At 39.9% G+C, this 18383-nt stretch overlaps 2 protein-coding genes across 4 annotated transcripts in view; one reads left to right on the top strand and one right to left on the bottom strand.

Annotated features, from left to right (window-relative positions):
- The window catches only part of B3GALNT1 (beta-1,3-N-acetylgalactosaminyltransferase 1 (Globoside blood group)), a 29759-nt gene extending 24718 nt beyond the window's left edge, over positions 1-5041 (bottom strand). The window contains exons 1-3 of one of the 3 annotated variants that reach the window (XM_076341432.1): positions 4766-5041; positions 4382-4472; positions 779-918 (exon numbers count right to left, since the gene is read on the bottom strand). The gene's annotated coding sequence lies outside the window, so the exon portion shown is untranslated. Of the gene's footprint in view, positions 1-778; positions 919-4381; positions 4473-4598; positions 4637-4765 lie in introns of those variants that run through there. The other 2 variants (XM_076341431.1, XM_076341433.1) reach the window with 2 other exon arrangements.
- Positions 5042-5830: 789 nt separating this feature from the next.
- KPNA4 (karyopherin subunit alpha 4) overlaps positions 5831-18383 on the top strand; it is a 28519-nt gene continuing 15966 nt past the window's right edge. Inside the window, exons 1-7 of the mRNA XM_076341438.1 lie at positions 5831-5903; positions 14965-15009; positions 15893-15982; positions 16073-16102; positions 16185-16237; positions 17836-17931; positions 18055-18140. Coding sequence (XP_076197553.1) covers positions 5835-5903; positions 14965-15009; positions 15893-15982; positions 16073-16102; positions 16185-16237; positions 17836-17931; positions 18055-18140 — 469 coding nt within the window. The 5' untranslated portion in view covers positions 5831-5834. The remainder of the gene's footprint in view (positions 5904-14964; positions 15010-15892; positions 15983-16072; positions 16103-16184; positions 16238-17835; positions 17932-18054; positions 18141-18383) is intronic.

The following is an 18383-nucleotide window of genomic DNA, read 5'->3' on the forward strand; positions in this document are numbered from 1 at the left end:
ACTAATTAAGAATCGGCTAACAAAGGAATTGCTCAGGAAGCAATTTCAAGTTTGTGTGAACATTTTCTGAGAGAAAAAAAATTACTGTCTGGCTCAAGCAGTTCAAATGGGTAAAATAAAAAAATAGCAGGAGAGAATATAGAGGCTCAGGCAAAATCAAGCACTGTACTAAAAGGCAATATCCTAGAGGTAATAGCTGCTTAATGGCACATCTGAAAAAATTATTCTAACACACTGACATAAGAGAAGACTAAATGCAAAAATAGCGTTCAGAAAGTAGAAATCAAATTGTCTCCTAGATTTAACCTTAAAAATGTGCTGTCTTTTGCAAAAGCGTATCTTTGAGTTATCTTTCCTGAAAGCAGCCTGTGGTGGTTGTTACTTCAGTGGGGGAAGTCTGAAATGCAAGCATGGCATTTGCTGCTCACCACCAGTTCCCGCGTGGTGTGGGGTTTGTACTAGCTCATGCTAAGGGTTCTGTGCTGACTTGCCTCTGGGATCGTTATGCCTCCACCTGCCCGCTCCTTCAGCAGAAAAACTCTGTCAGCACCTCTAGTTCTTTCAAGAAAAGGCTTTTCATGCTAAGGAGCTACAGCAGAGCATTTCGGGGGAAAGTGAAAAGGAGTGCAAAAAACCTTGAGTTGCTTAATGGAGCCCAAGAAAACCATGGTGCTTTGCTTGGATTGGTCCCACTCAATCTCATGTACATTACTTTTTGTAACAATGTCCCTTTTAAAATAAAGTCCCTGTTCCGTGAAGCTCAATTTTGTATACTTACTATTTGTGTGTGACGGTTTTTTATGTCTTTTTCACCTAGTGCAATATTCACAGCTGATCCCAGTTTAAGTTTAGGTATTATTTGATATGGCTGCTTCAATGTCCAGCAAGTAACAGTTGGATTCCAGACTTGGAGACGCTCTATGTAAAATGAAAACAAATAGCTGTGTTTGCATACCAGATGAAAGATTATCATAAAATATCCTACCAGCAGTCCAGTGGTCTACTTTTTTGTTAATGCTAGCTATTCCATTTTGATAAACCCCAGGATTAATGTGAATTTTTCTACGTGCAACACAAATCTCAGCTTTACATAATATTTTGTTTCTTATACTAGGGAGATAGGCTTACTGGCTATGAAGAGCCATTTGCAGGAACTCATTTTACCTAAATGTATGTTTAGGGCAAAATATATTAGTAAAATATTTCAGATCAATGTACATTATTCCTTGAAAGAGATTTTCAAGATAACTTGATAATTACACGTCTTCTAATTGCATAATCAAGTGCAAAGTTCACAAATTATAAACATGTTACCTGTTTGTAAATGTAAACTATTTGTAGCGCAAATCTACCTAGCTGTGTATACGTATATGGAAGGGACAACAGTGGCTAAAAGCCATTTCAAACATACATATTCTGCCTTTTTTCTTTTTTTTTTTTTTCTTTTTCAGAGATCCAAATGATCTCTGAAAAAAGAATGGCCTCTCTATGATGCAGCTGCTTGGCAAGCCAGAATTTTCATATGACTGAGCACAATGCCCATGTAGCATATCCTCTGTGTTGGAAACTTTGAAAAGTGACAAAATTGGCTCCTTACATCAACTGGAAACTTTTATTGTGGAGAAAAATTCCTCCTTGCCAAATGGTATCTCCTTTCTAGCACCTATACATCACCAGACAGCTCAAATCCTACACAAATTATGACCACCTCAAGCTACTCTAACTTTACATTCAGGTGCCAGGAGCAAATAATTTAGAACCACTCGTTAATGAGAGGTTAAGGCAGCTCTCAGTATCTTTCCTGTTACTGCTTGAAGGATCAGAAGGCAAGCAGAACATAATTCACATCTTTATATTTGCATTACTATTATTTCCAATCTGAGAAATATGCAAAAATATAAAAAGATACAGAGCTTCGTTACTGTAATATCACGTGAAGTTTGAACATTATCATACCAAAAGAATTTGTATTATATGCATAATTTATTATGTTGTAGGCATCTACATTTAGCCAAAACATATCCTTCTAGGAGAAACTAATTTAGAATAAAAATATCCCATTGTTTGGGTTTTTTTAGACAGCCCAATGCCACAAGATCAAGAATTCAGAAAGGAACTGGTCTATTCTTCAAAATTGGTCTTCCGAGTGTTGGGAGATTTGCACTGCAGATCTGAGCTAAAATCAAACCAATACAAAAATAACATGGTATTTGTTCCTCTGAGAGCTAAACAGGTTAATTAGACTACAGTTAAACAAAATGCACTTGATTAATCTCTGATTATGTCTTCACTGAAGTCACACTATAAATTATTCTTCAGATGATACCAGATCAAAAATACAGATCAAAGACCATTGAAGGATAGTCTTTCTCCAAACATACATAATTTAATAAGAGCAAAGCATGTTCTTATATTTCATATGAAGGTACACAGTAGGAAAACTGTGCACACCAGAATGGTATATTAGATCTGATGATGCGGCAATGTGATTTTAAGACAGGTCTGGATTTGAAAGAAGATTCTTCAAGGAACACTACCTCGGTGATTCTCAGTTATTTTCACATGGTTACTCATAAAATGACATGATTATTGCTCAGTCCCTTGTCTCTGTCAGTCTTTTTCCAAGAACACAGAGGGAAGGTCAACAGAGAGATGACTTCATTAAAAGGTCATTATTACCAGTTAGGGCATTGAGTCAGTTCTGGTCGCTAGAGAATGTGCTGGCTTTCCAATTCCATCTTTCCCAAACCACATGCTACGTAATCAGTTAGTGCTAAATGTGGCAACAGTGGGAGGTGGTAGAGGTGGGACGAGCATATATATGTTTGGGTTAGCAAAGACATGGAAAAGGTAGCTATGAAAAGAGCAGTGATGGAGCAAAATGTTTTTTCTTTCCTTTCATAAACTTCTGGGTTGGGTCTTAGACACCATATATTTTTTACCTTCATAGCCTGACTAGTTATAATCTCAAGACATGGTCAGGAATGTAACACGCTAGTACCAACGTACTAAAGTCCAATGTCATTATTAATAACCATGTTCTGCTGAGACAGAGCCTCAGTTGTGCTTTAAGAGACTGATTCACAAAGAAACCTTTTTAGGGCCACCAAATTTTAAAACTTATTCTGTAAAAATGTTTCTCAGGGACACTAAAATTGTTCCTCAAAGGAGGTGACAGTACAACTAACCAGCAAATTATTGATAGATCTGTAAAATACCTTTTAATTTTAAGACCAATGATTTCATGCCATTATGTAACAGTAACTTTTCAATACTTTTATTTATATTTCTAGATAAAAATGCAAAGCAATTTGACTTGTTAAAATTCTCCTATTTCCTCCAATTGGTGTGTATTTCCTCAGAAGTAGCTGAACTTTAAACGTACAACCAGATGAGCCAGTCAGAATAACAGATTCATAGTGCTGCATCCTGAATTTTCACATCTCTTTTAATAGTTATTGCTTAAACCTTTGTTATTTTTAGGCATCTCTTTCTGGATTTCATACCCTTATTATGTAAAAAGCTGTGCTTCAGCAAAAAGTATTAGAGCATGGTTGCCAGTGTAATACTATTTCCATCATATCAACTGTGATTACAATAGGTATGTTCAGCTAGGGCAATTTCAAAGATGACAGAGAATAAAGAATATGACGGATGTTGCACGTCCCTGTGAAAAATACAACAGAATCTTTAATCACAAAAGGAAGCAGCGTTAAAATATGCCTGAAAATTAAATCAAAACTGGGAGTTTTACTTCAGTTAATTCAAACCATTCAGATGTAAATACAGGGTTATAAAATAAACTCAATGTAACAAAAGCCATAGCAAATATAAGAGATTTCCAATTTAGTAACGCAAAATATTTTACCTACTGATCATTTCCTTAAACAGTAAGTGCAGAAGCTAAAAGCAATGAGAAACTACCTGTCCATTCTATTCAACCGATTTAAAATTGAACATGCTGTTAGAATTTGTTTCCCAGACCTCACACATTTCTGCTTCTTACATATTTTAATATTTTTCTTGTTTCGTTACTAAAGACTTCCTTCTGAAATGACAGCATCAATTTGAAATACATTAATTTTGAAACAGTGAGGTATGATAGTCTCGGGCTACGTTCAAACAAAGCACATCTATGGAATTTTTATGGCATCATTGTCTTTGCTGGTATGTTCAATGCAAATTCAGGAATGACTTTTTGCAGCTTACCACAGTTTGCATAACACATAGGTAATGTTGCTTGTTATAAAGCATCCTGGAAGGAAGCTTTAAGTCCCAGAAGAGAGTTTACAAACGTATGTAACACTGATGACTATACTCAAAATGTGAGAAGCCTATCTGGTGAAAGCTCGTAATTAGTTTAGAAACAGTGTCCACCTACATCACCTGACGACGAGTTACAGCAGTTACTACTGGCCAAAATCCACCGCCATGAAAACTGACTGTCATCATCAAACTGGTAAGATGTTCACCTGTAAAAAATTCCGAGATAGCAGAGTCCAAAAGATGACAGCAACCTATTTTGGACCCAAATAAGCCAATGTGATCTCTTTTCATCATGCTAAGAAACTAGAAAGATCCACAAAATCTGATCTTACTGAAAAATAATTTTGCTCCCAATGCTGATTATCAGAAATATTCCCAGTCTTGCTTGTGAACTTGGTCCACAGTTGTTGTGCAGCATAAATGAGTATATTGCCCAATACAGCAGAATCCTGCAGACACGTCCGCATAAAGATGATGTTAATTCTTGAGGAGAGCTTACCCATGTCTCCAAAGAGGCTGCCAAAATACCTGCTGCTGTATCCCGTGCCCTACTTCCTTTTCTTTCCAAAATCAGTTGTGCTGAGGGCCAAAGTCTAGTAAAGAAAAGTGGTTTGGATTAAAATCTGGACCGTGCCAAACGTGACAGCTGCAATGGCTCGTTTTGCTCAGTCTTGACTAAGTACTTCCGAAACTTCACAGGCGTGACACCGCTGAGCACCGGCGCGGTGCCGGGCCGCCGCCCCTCCCCTCTCCGCTCAGGTGGCTCGGGGGCCGGGCACGTCCTTCCCGCACCGCCCCGGAGCAGTCCGGACACGCCCCTCCCTGCCGTCCTGGAGCCGCAAGTGGAACAGTTGTAAAAAAAAAACCCTATTTTTTTAAACTGGCATTAAAGTGGCGCGGGGCGACGCGATGTCTCCGGTCGCCTGAGGGGAACGAATACAAAGTCGAGTGGGGCGAAGAAGGCTGAAAAAACAGCGGGCACAGGCGGGCATAGCCCTCGCGGGGGGCGGGGAGGGCACGGCCGCCCGCCGCTCCTCCTCCCGGCCGGGAAAAAAACCGCCACCCAAAATGGCGGCGGCGGCTGAGGGGAGCGGCCGAAACACCTCGAAGGGCCCGCTCCCCTCCCCCCGCCCCGCGCTCCGTCACCGCGCGCGTCACGTCCCCGCGCAGCTCCCTCCCTCTGCCTCCCCTCTCCTATTGGCCGCCGGGCTCGGGCTCCGCAACCAATCGGCGGGCGCGGCCGGCCGGCCCAGAGCGAGGCTGCCCCTCTTTCCCCTCCCCTCCCCCGCTCGCGCCGTTCCTCGCTACCGGCACGTTCGGCCGCCGGCAGCCGGGGGCAGCGGGCAGCGCCGCCCCGAGCAGGCCGGCAGCGGCGCCTCCTCGCCTCGGCTTCTCGGCTCGGCGACGCGGGTCGCAGCTCAACGGGCGCTGAGGCGTGAGCGGGCTCGGCGGCCGCAGCGGCGCCGGGAAGGGGGACCCCGGCGGGCTCGGGCAGGGGTACGGGCCCGGGAGGAGGCGGAGGAGCCGCGCTCCCTCCCACCTTCTCCCCCCCCCCCCCCTCCCCCGCCATGGCCGACAACGAGAAACTGGACAACCAGCGGCTGAAGAACTTCAAGAACAAAGGCCGCGACCTGGAGGTAACCGCCGCGGCGCCTCGCGGGAGGGGCCGGCCGGCCATGGCGGCGGGAGGGGGCCGCCGCCGTGTGGCGTCTTTCCTAATCCGCCGGCGAGGGGCCCGCGGCGGGGCCGCGGCCTGCGCTGCCCGCCCCGCCGAGAGGCGGGAGCGCCGCTCCCCGCCGCCCAGCAAGGGAAGGGAGGAAGAAGAAGAAGGGGAGGCCGCGCTGTGGGGCCGGGCGCGGCCGGGCCGGGCCGTTGGGCGCCGCGCGGAGGCGGGAGCGCCGCGGCTGAGGGGGCAACGGCCGCCGCCGCCTGCCCGCCCCGTGCCGCCCGGCCCCGGAGCGCCGCCCTGGGGGCTCCCGCGGCCCCCTCCGGCGCAGGGGGGGCGGCTGACAGGAGCGGCCGGTGGCGGCTCCCTCGCGGGCCAGGCCGGCACCGGCCTTGCGTTTAGGGCGCTTATTTGGTGTAGTTCAATCCAGCCGCTCGTTTGATATAGGTGTTGCCTCGGTATTTTGCCGTATACGACAGCAGTCATATTTTTGTATGGCTCTACCTTAATTTCTTGCTAGCGCTTAATAATCACTCTGCGTTGAGTAGCCCCTAAAAGCCTGAGTCAGGGATTAGGGCCCAGTTGGGTGTTCTGCTGTGTGTCTCTGTAAGATACTCAAGTGAATAAATGGATTATTGCCTATGCTTTATGGTAAACATTATTATTAAAAGAAACAACCCCCCCTTTTTTTTTAAACAGGGTGAATGTTACTATTTTACTGTTCAGTTAGTTGAGTGTGGAAACAGTTGTGGCTTGTAGTATAGAGCCTCTAAACTTTTTGGTGGCTGGATTGCTGCATACATTATTTGAGCTGTGAAGGTGCGTCCTCCACACAGAAGAGATAATTAACTTAGGGTTTCCTTAGTAAATATTCAAATTTTAAAATTAGGTATCAATCCTCACCCGTAAACACTTGGCCAGGAGTGCTGATTGGGGAAACCAGTGCATCATAATATTGTCAGTATAGGGTTCTGATAAAGAAATGGGCTTTGGCATTCTCATTTCTGTTTTTAACTAGCCTCAATATGTGTCCCTGTGATTAGTATAATATTCTGATCTTTCGTATGAAGACAATTGTGCGGTATTTCTTTTTCGAAAGTAAAAGATGCATTTATGTTGCTGTCGTTCATTAACACATCTGCCAAGTTTCCCACTTGGGTAATTCAGAAGTCCATAACACCTCAATTTTTAACTTGTCCAAGTATATTGATAAAAGTTTATTATTCAGTTATGTACAAAGTTTGGTGATGCCAACAATGTTGGAAGTGAGAATAACTACTGCAGTGATTGCTCTGTTTACTAATAGGGTTGTTAGCTTTGTTAGTAACTACTTGCCTTAGATGTTAATTTGTTTTCGTATAAATTGTTTTGTTACCATTAAATAGAAAACTGTGCAAGAAAGGCATGTTTAGGAAGGTGCACAGTAAAGCATATGCTATCATAGTAAAAAATGAAACTAATGGTAAAATACAGGTTGGAATTCATCTGCGTTTTCTCTCCTTTGGTGCCTACGTACTGAGTTTTAAGGTAAGTCAGCTGAAGTAGGGAAGGTTCAAGATGAACACATGCAAGTAAAAAGAACACGTGTGTGTGTGTGTATCAGGAAGCAGGTAATCTCTTCAGTATTTTTTGAATTTGCTGATGCACTTATATGGCCTTCTACACAGTGAAAACACCACTGCTAGGCCATGTTAAATTTTAGATATTGACATCTATCCAACAAATCCTGGAACATATGCTTGGTACCTAAAATAACTACCGTGGATGGCTATTTTTCATACAATAGCTCAGGCTTATGGCTATCATTCTTGCTTATTAACTGCTTACACATCACATTATTCATTAGTGTGAGAGATGTTGGTAGTGTCTGCTGGACAAGTATCCTATGGTAACAACAGTTGCTAATGAGTATTCAGTTAGTTCATAACACCTGTGTTCCTGTGCTGCTTATAGCAGAAAGATATCTACTTCACATAGGAAGCCAACATTTGATCTTTATCTCTTTCCCTCCTCCCACCTCCTTCACTCCTCCCCCTTTTTATCTCTGCTGAAATTGTGTATTTAGCCATTGGTTTCTTTTATTCAAAACTGTGATCTCTTTTTCTTTTCCATGACAGTTTACCTCCATTTGCTACCATCAAACAAGTAATAAATCATTGGTGAATCCCAAATTAATAGATACTTCTAGAGGCTATGAAGGGTTGCCATGTTGCAAATTACAAACTTGTTAAACATGGTACATACATGATTCCATGTTGCTCAAATCAGTCCATTGACAGTTATATTGCTAGCAGTTGCTGTCACATTGTACTTACCTTCCGGGTCTTACATATTGACAGAAGGTTATTGTGTATCTTACAAAAGACAGGGTATTTCATGCATTTTGTCTCCTAAAGTGCTAAGCGTATGTTTAGCTTTTTTGGATACTTAATGAGTTAAAGTTGGACTTTCATTTTCCAGTCCATATCAATGTGCTTCTAAAAATACAAATTCTGGCCTTGGAAAAAAAGAAACTAAAACACACACCTGTTTGCTAAACATCTTATGTAAAAATTCCTTCATATGCTTAAGTATTGGGTAAACATGCATGCATGGACATGTTATGTTGTAAACAATTGCTGCCATGTGTTTTAAAATGACAGATTGGTGGCAACACTGGGAATAGAGGGATTCATTGTGACCAGAAATATAAAATACCTCGTCTTTTTTTCTTATTTATAGTACTGCTCAAAGAAATACCGAGTATAATAAACTTTTTAATATCAGAAGAGTTTGTGCCGTGAGAGCAATAATTTGTAGCTAATACTAAGGCAGTATCTCTATGTACTGCTTAAGATTTCTAGTCTAGTATGTGCAGTGTTCTGTTAAGGTCTTTCAAGATTTAAGAGTTGTTAGAGCTGTGGGGAAAAAAAATTAGTTTTGTGACAGCACAAAAAAGAGCTAGCCTTACAGAACTGCACAAGTGGTCATACTCACTTTTTTAACATCCAAACCCAAAATCTTACTTAAGTGCTTATCTGGACTCTTACACAAAATTATGCAAATGTTTATCTACTAGAAAGCTAGTTAAGGTAACTTTTTTCATCTTGTGTCTTTAAATGAGGAGCAGGTTTTACTTGGGCTTTTTTTTCTTGAATAAGAAAGGATGAGCTGTTTTTTCTGTTTATTGTGGATATGGCTGTGGTGATACCCAATTTTCTTTCCAACATTTATTTTTAATTGTAGTACCATAGACGTTGGAATTAAATACTAGATCTTTACTATACAAAGACCAGGATAAGTGCAAATTGTTCACTGTGTCTGCAATAGACATAGTTTTATGAACAGCTTGTTTTTGAGTAATTGCTGTTCAGTACTGCATGTTAGGGGTCTTGAGTATAGCCTTGCTTCTGGGAAGGTCTGAAAAGAAGACTTGGGGTTTGAGGTGGGTTTTTTGTTTGCTTCATTTTGTTTTACCAGGTGATTCAACATTTCATTTTCTGTTGGTGATTGTTGCCTGCTGCAGCATTCAAATTTGACTGACATTTAGGTTTTTTGAAGTGAAATAAAAAATACTTCATGCATACTATTTCTCTGGAAATACTGGAAGAAACTGATGAGTTTCTGCTGGCCTTTTCTTCCCTGACTTGCCTGTGTGGTTGGGTGAGAGATTAAGAATTGCTTTAATAGTGCCAGCACAGGAGAAGTGTCAGATAGATATTTCTGCTCTGTAATTGAGAGACGCATGATGTGGAATGCTGATAATATTGTAATGCAGGGTACTTCAAAACAAATGTTGGAGCAGCTATTGTTATTATTAATGTTTTAAGATGAGCAATGTCAAAATTTTAAGAGTTGCCGGTAGCGTTCACTGGACTTGTAATACTAACAATATATTTGAGAACACCAAGGAAGCTTCAAGGGAATGTTATGAGATATACTGGGTATCACAGGTAGTTAGAAGCTTTTCAACCTTTTCTGTATCCCACACAAAATAGTTTGCTTGGGATTCAAATATGGAGGAATTGAAGGAGAGCAGGAATTTCACTCACTGAGTTAATTAAAAATAGGTTCCTTTAAGCTGACTTGTAGTTCTGTAGTGAAGCTCATCCGTTTTGTCATTTGAAATCATACTGCGATATTTGTATAAGGCACTTTATTTGGCATGCACCACTTCTCGAGGAAAAACTAGAATGGCAGCCTGTGCAATGTCATGTTGATTTTTATTTATTTGTAACTGAGTCCCATTATAATTCTGAAGGGGGAGTAGCTGCTGAGATGTGTTGTCTGGTGGTATCTTGTAGAGATTGTGTTGGCTTTAAAATCCCATAGCTTGAGAGTAGACTTTATTGCTCCAGTCTGCAAATGAGCCAGAATTAGTATAGGAGGGAAATAATGGCTAGAGGAGGGCCTAAATCACTTGATTAAACTGAATATGAAACCAAATCCATACATGAACTTGCATGTATCTCTGAGGGATTCTTTCCTTGTTTTGCAGTTCAGTGCCTTTTATACCTGTGAAGGATAAGACAAAATTTCTTAGTCATCACCGTGGTCACTGCACTGGATGTTCTGGGTTATAGACTAGTCTTCTCCAACTGTGGTCTGCAGACTGGGTGCTTTCTGAGTAGCTAGTGTAGTGAGTAAGCAGTTTGTGCACAGGGCCATGGTAAGTAGCATTTAAAAAACAAAAAATAAAAATTGATAGTGCCATACAGTTTATAAAAAGTTTTGGAGGTAAATAGTCTGTTCGTGCGTGCACACACACTCTCCCTCTCTTTTTGTTTGTATTTTGAATCATAGACCAGACTAGTGCTAGTCTAGACTAGCGGCTTTCTAGGAAGGAAAGATGGCTCGAGCAGCTCTGTTTTAAAGTAACTGTTGCCTTTGCAGTTCCACAACAGAAACAACGTGCCTTCGGAAACCATTCACTAAGATGAGAGGAATAGGTAAAGCTCTGCTGTTATTTGCACGCTGTCAGACCTTCCCATTGTAGATGCATAAACAGAGCTACTTGAGTGAAATTTTTTGTAATGGCAAAAAAGCCCACCCTGCAAAACAGGCTGTGTGCATGATGGGGTCTGAGTTTCTGAGAAGCAGTGATTCAGAGAAGTGGAAGAGGGATTAGGATACATTAGCTAAGCATGAGCTCCAGGTATATGCTAGTGTACTTAGAAAGGGCTAATAGATCTGAGCTGTTCTTGAGTGTGGAGCATAGAACACTTCTTCTGTATCTGGCGTTGTGAAAAATACTAGAATGTATTAGGATCCTGCAGGCATCAGCTAACACAAGATTTTAATGATAAGCTGAAGGACTCAGTAATGACTAATGGTCAGAAAATAGCCCTTATGATAAAACTTAAGCTAAATATAATTAAAAAAAGGAGGATGGAGGGGTAGCAATCATAGGCTGACAGAAATAGATTTGATCATTTGATTTTCGGTGTAGCAAACGAAGAACAGGATCCAATGACTGAAAAAGCCACACTAATTCATACTGAAGTGATGTGTGTTTTTAAATTGGAACGCTTTCCAAAGACCATTCTGATTCTGTTTCTAGAAACTTTTAAGTTGAGATTGGTTTCCTACTCAGTTGTGTTAGTGCAAGCTGAGAACCGATTCAGAGAAGTCTAACAATCAAGTCAAATCTTCTACAGAATAGAAGGGAGAATCTAGCTTTACAATACCATCTGCCAAGAAACCATTATACCTAGGTTTCTACCCTTTGACCTGTTTTCCAAAAGACAACACAAGTTGATCTTGAGTCTGTCTGTCATTTTAGTTTCTCCAAACTATCTATTCCATATCTAGGCTGGAGTGATGATGCTGTGAAACTCCTTGACAGAGCTAACTTCAGTTCTTTCTTGTTGTGCATTTTCTCTTCCTAGGAGAACAAGCAGTGACAGATTGACCAGTAATAACTAGTTTGTCAACCAACTACTATTTACACAGAAAATTATTCTAGTGGAGCCCTATTTTGGTAAATTGTTCTTAAGAGTGACTTCATTGGTTGCTTGTCTTTCATGTGGAGGCTTTTGTGAGTCCAAGGTATGCAGGTCTTCTTCAGAAGCAGGCAGGAATTAAAACCAAGGGCCTGTCACCTTTTGTCTGGAAGGAGAACATTCTTGTTCCAGTGGAGTATTGATGGAGTTTCAGGATTTTTTTGAGCCTGATCAACTGCATATATGATTTTTTCAAGTCAAGAAACTTTTAAATTATGTCTGAGGCTTTTTTTCTTGGAATATGTGTTTTGGTCCCACTCATCTCTCCCCCATCTCTGTCACGCACACGTGCATACATGCTTGTCCTGAAGGTATGCTACCACCTGAGTTGGAATACATTGCCTTTTGGGATCACTAGTAATAGTAACTATTACTTTTTAATATCCTTTACAGCTTAATGTCCCTTTATAGTTGATGTTCCAGCAATTTGGTCTTCTGCTCCTTGAAAATGTACATTGGGCCTTGCTTTTGGTTAGCAACAGCTTTTCTGTGACCAGTAATGTCATTATTGAAGTCTGGCAAGAAGGATCCTTCCTGCAGTACAGCTTTTCTATAGGTATGCTTATTTTGTTAGGTTGCAGTAACAGTTGTGGATTGGGAAGGTGTTAATTAACAGTCTTGTGAGATCATCAGGGGCTTGGTACAATTCTGCAATTTTATTATCTTATACTTTCCTCATTTTATTTTCTTCTTGAATATGCCAGGTTAGTAGACTTTGGAGAAACTACACTGAATGCTGTATTACAGGCTGAGAGCAAGAGCCTGTAGTAGATATGTCAGTTGTAAAGCTGCAGCATCTTTCCCTAAATGGTGTCCAGTAGGGTATCAGCTTCTCAGGGAAGGCAACAGCACTTTGAGCACAGATAAATGACTGTTGAGTGCTTTTTGCCTTCAGCTCTGCTCTTCAGAGTTAACCATTCATCATTCAGGTGGGATGCATGTCTTCACCGGTGAATCCTAGGCTATGCTTTTCTGGGCTCAAGTTACATGATGCTAACCTGCAGTTGTTAGCATCCTGCAATGTGTGCAGCTGCAGGTGGGGAACTTGACTCCCCAGCATTGAAGAGATGTGCACTTGGGAGAGCTGAAGCATGAACTGCCAGGTGACAATACCAGTAGTCTGTAATCGGATGTTTAACAAATGCATGTGTAGGACGATAGCTGCTGGAGAAACTTTTCTCCTTTCAACTTTTCTCCATTTTGTGTTGGTATAGACACTTGAGTTGGAGCTACTACAAAACATGAAAACTTCATTTATGTATTTATAAGACATATTATATTAAATCAGAGAATACCTATTGGGCCAGAAAAGTGTTAATTAAAATGTATTAATTAGTTAAGTATATTTTTTCCTCTCATTAGAGATTACACCTTTGAGATTCTCACTATCATTTGAAGAGTTCTAAGAAACATTTGAAAAGATTATCTAGCTATGGAGGGTAAGTCCATAGCACTGGAATAAAGTTTATCTGCATACTAGTAATGTTCAGTGTTAACTGTTGACCTCACGTAGCAGACAGTACTTCTTAGAGGTTTAAAACTGAATAAGCCATAAATCTAAGCTGCGTTACTCAGGTGTTAATTCTAATTTTGATTGACCTATTGAATTAACATTTTTTGAAGATGCACATATTTCCTGGAAGCTTGCTTTGGTGCTTTTTAGTGTGGGACAGTTTGTACTTGCTTATTATGGCTCTTATCTAGTCATTCCAGGTGCTGCAGCTGCATTAGGTATGCTTGTACACTATAGACTGACTTTTTTCTATTTTCACTTTGTACTGTAGTAACATAAGCAGTAGTAAACCAATTTATATATATTTACAATTGCTTTTTTCTGAATACTCTCAATGGGAGCTGTAGAGAAAACGACCAAAAAAAAAAAATTGCTCTTACAGGTCCAAGGGTTTTATTTGGTTTTCATTTATAAAAAAAATTCTTGTAACTCAACTTTGCTTATTAGGTCTCTAATTTGAACTTGTTTATAAAGCTATTCCACAAGGCACAAAGCTAGTACTGTTTCATATGGTAATAGAAATGTGTGCATATCAAATGTGTGAAATCTGTAAATTTACTTAGGTATCTGGGAGAAACAAGTAGTGTTGTGGAGGCTTGGGTGAGCGAGAGCTCCTGTAGAACTTCCCTGCCTTTTATGTCTGGAAGGGTACATTTACAGTGCTACACTTGTATGAGAAGCCTGGTAGGCATCATTCAAAAAAGGGCCTGGTGTGTCCAGATCTATTTATTCCGAAGAATTACGTTATTGAAATTCTCTTTGCTTTAGCAGTTGTAATTTGTTTAGGTGAAAGATCACCTGCACAGTCTGAATTTCAGTCTCTGTTTTTCAGCATAGCTATACAGTGACCGTTACCTCTTAGTAATGGATTGTGCTCCTTGCTGGTTTCTGGCTGATCAGCTGGTCTGGTAGTGTAGCCCAGGCAGCCAAGTGTCTCTTCCTGGGGAACTGCCTGATTCCCCTGCTACTCTGAGGACGTAAGAGATGCCAGTTCTTAATTAAATGTAGATAGGCAGTTGTGCTTGACTTTGACTTTACGGTTTTCAAGTTTACCAATATGCCTTTTTATAAAAGTGGCAGTTTTGGCTGTCTCGGGGGTTTTGGCTCATGCTCTCTCTATATGTGTATGTTAAAAAAGCCTTGAATCAAGAAAAGGTTATAAATGTTGGGCAAACTTAGTATGCTTTCTGTTAGTTTGCCATGGTGTTTATAATGCTTTTGGTGCTGTTTTATGCACAACTCCTTTCAATGTTGCCTTTTGTTAGAAGGCATGTGTTTATTCCCTGATTCTGTATACTCTTTTTTCTTCAACATGAAGACCTAGGAGACTCTGTTTTGCTATGAAATAATAACAGGCAGAAATAAGTTATCTCCATTTCCTGTTGGATTTCTACTTTTATAATGAAAATTAAATCTGGTGTGTACAAGATGCATGCACCGTTTGAAGTGCATGAACTTAAAGATAGTTGTGCAAGAACTTTTTAAATTACTTGGACTAGATTTAGAACATAATATACTTTGATCTTGATTCTTTTCAGACTATGAGAAGACAAAGAAATGAAGTTGTTGTGGAGCTGAGAAAGGTGAGATGACTTAGCATTATTCTTACCAAATGGGATTTGGCTATGTTGGTATTTCAGTAAAATTTAAGAGTTTTTGCTAAAGGCTTAGAAAAAAATAAAAATAGGTACTATTGTGTGTTCTTTCTGTAGCCCACCAAGAACACCATTGTTAAACTATCTGTCTGTACTAATTCTGTGAAGGTACTTTGGTTTAGAAGGAAGTTCTAAATTTACCATACCTGGTACTAGATGTTCCATAATTTTTGTCCTGAAAAACAGAATTTTATTTGTAATCTGTTGAAGGGAATAATTCTTGCTTCTCCAGCTAGGTTTTTAATTTTAAAAACTTACAAAAAGCTTATGTGTTTCCTTTTAAAATAGGATGTTCCTGCTAATCTGTAGACAGAAAGCTATTTTCTTTTCCAAAACAGTAGTTCAACGCACAAGTAAGAGTGGAAGAGTATATGTGTGAAGAATTGTTGGAAGAGTATATGTTTAGAATTCTTGGAAAACTAGCTCTTGAGAAAAGTAATCATAACTTGAATTATTTTACTTCTGGGATGAACAGAATACTAGCCTCTGGGAATTGCCTTGTCTTGTTATAAATAATGACAAATAGGTTCTAATGTCAGTGTTGATGGGTGTGTGCACATGAAACTTCCAGCAAAAGTAGTTACTGCTGTAAATAAAGTTGGATGGAGGATTTTTCTATGAAAAAGTGATTTCTAAAACATGCTTCTCTGTGCAGCCCTTTCCAACTTCTTAAATGTTGGAAACTTTAACAGTATCAATGAAAGCATGTTTATGATGCTTGTTTAAAACAGAAGCTTCTATTCCCTTCTTAACACCCCCCACGCTCCCTAAATCAAAATTTTAAAGGTATTAAATCATTTTTCTCTTTAAGAACAAAAGAGATGAGCATCTTCTTAAAAGGAGAAACGTTCCCCATGAAGATATCTGTGAAGATTCTGATATAGATGGTGACTTCAGAGTGGTAAGAATTAACTTAACTCTCAAGCATGTCTTCTTTTTATGTATTTAAAAGACATTCTAATTTCTAACTGCTTTTGTCTCTGTTTTCTAGCAAAACACTTCTTTGGAGGCAATAGTACAGGTAAAAAAAAATTTAATTGTTTGAACATTCTTCACGTCATGGTGATAAATAGGTGAAAAGCCTAAATTCTCTTTTATTTTAGAATGCTTCAAGTGACAACCAGGGTATACAGCTGAGTGCTGTGCAGGCTGCAAGGTAAACACACTTTTCTCATATACTATTTTTATTCTTATTTTATCATGCTCTTAAATTCAGGAAATGTGTTCTAGCTTAACTAGAAAAAGCATGTCATTTACTGATTTTAAAAAAGTAAAGTCCTATTTATCAAGTTTTCAAAAAAAGATCAAAATACTTAGGTCTTTGAAGTGGTCAGGATTTCCATTATGTATAAATAAGTACTAGAATTTATCTTAGTGCAATACTTGATGCTTCTCACAAGTAGAGTAAAATATATAGTTAGCAGGACTATAAAGTCTTTAGCTTTAAATACAGAAAGAACTGGCATAATCCTTTTTCTAGCTTTGTCATGGATTAGGCCACTAAAACCACTTTTTGCTTTAAGAGGAATTCTGTGTAGCTGTGTGTATTCAAGAAGTGCTCCTAAAATACTCTTATGAACTTAGCTTGCATAAATTTAGTATTTAACTGCTATTTCATGAACTACTGGCTTTTTGTGGTGGTTGTAGCAGAAAGCTACAACTTTGTATTTGTTCACCCTCTGTGTTTGAGGGGGTTGATTCAAGTGCAAGGCAAGACTTCCAGACCAAAGAGAAGTCAGTTGAATTGGAAGTCACTTTGACTTTTGGGAGTTAATGTATTTGAAACTGATAGGGGAAGGAACAGTTTCTGTGCCCATTTCCATTGGGCAACTTGTCTTCATTAAAAGTTTCATCAACTCAGGGCAGCATCATGTAGAACACTCTATTTACTATAGCTGATCTAAACCGGGTTAGACTAAAGTACACTGAATTAAGCCTGATCTAAAATGAAATGGAAATGTCCATATGAATAGGTTGGCGTATGAAGAGATGACTATATATAATCTCTCTTCCCACTGCTAGTAGAAGTTTGGTGCGGCAGCCCAACTTGTCCCCTCCAAGAACCTTCCTTCATTCTCCTTAATTCCTTCGCTGCAGAAAGGTGAAGCTAAAGGGATTAAAAATTGAAACAAATTTGTACACTTCTGTTCTTTGCAGTAGTACTTTGTGGATCCTTGCTCCCTGACATTATATCCTTAGTAAAGAAGAAACAAGTTTCTGCCTTTCCTGTCAAAGCAGCCGGGATCTGTTTATCTCCCTTGTTGGGTGGAGGAGGAAGAAGCTGCAGGAGGGTGTAGCTGAATAACTCTAGTGATCTTTATTTTACTGGTTGGTAATAAAATTCAAAAGTAATCAGAGAAAACATGGCAACTGAAACAGGCAATGAATGTAATGGCTTCAGTTTTTCAATAGTTCAGTAATTTCCATTTTGGGGACTAGTTATTTTCACTTGAGGTGGAGAAAACAAATCCTGCTTGGTCTTTGAGAGTATGAGAGAGAGACTGGGGAAAAAATTCCCAGCCCAGAAGGCAGTGCAGCACTGGAACACTTTGTCCAGGGAGGTTGTTGGATCTCTCTGCTTGGAGTTTTCCAAAACTCAACTACAGGAAGCCATTACTGACCTGATCTAGTGTCAGCAATAATCCCACTTTCAGCAGAAGGTTGAACTAAACCTCCAGAAATCCTTTCCAGTCATGACTTCTCCTTCTGTGATTTGTCTGTTAAGTCTTGTGTTTTTCTCCTTTTCCTAAACAGAAAGCTGCTTTCCAGTGATCGCAATCCACCAATTGACGATCTAATAAAATCAGGAATATTACCTATTTTAGTGCACTGTCTTGAAAGAGATGACAAGTGAGTATTTCTAAAACTCAAAATGTTTAATTGTTGCAAGAATTCTCTGTATTTAGCTAATGTGCCTATAGCATCTGATTGGAAAACTCATCTTAGTCTTTTTTTTTTTTCCTTACTTTGCAGTCCTTCTTTACAGTTTGAAGCTGCATGGGCTTTGACAAACATTGCCTCTGGAACCTCTGAACAAACACAGGCTGTAGTTCAATCTAGTAAGTCCAACAGTATTTGATCATTGATAAAGCATGCACTGTAGGTTCCACAAAAATAAGATGATCTGAATGATACTGTAAAGAGCATCCACACTCCTGTTTCTTTCTATATCAAGCATGTTCACCAATCCACATGTTAGGGTTGGTCCTTTGATGCGATAGCCAGGATGGTTGAAATTGAGTTGTCAATCACAGGCACGTCGCTGAAGGACCTGCCCATGAAGTCTCCTGCCAGATGTTCTA

This window comes from Aptenodytes patagonicus, chromosome 6, assembly GCF_965638725.1.
Source record: "Aptenodytes patagonicus chromosome 6, bAptPat1.pri.cur, whole genome shotgun sequence".
Taxonomy (NCBI): Eukaryota; Metazoa; Chordata; class Aves; order Sphenisciformes; family Spheniscidae; genus Aptenodytes; species Aptenodytes patagonicus.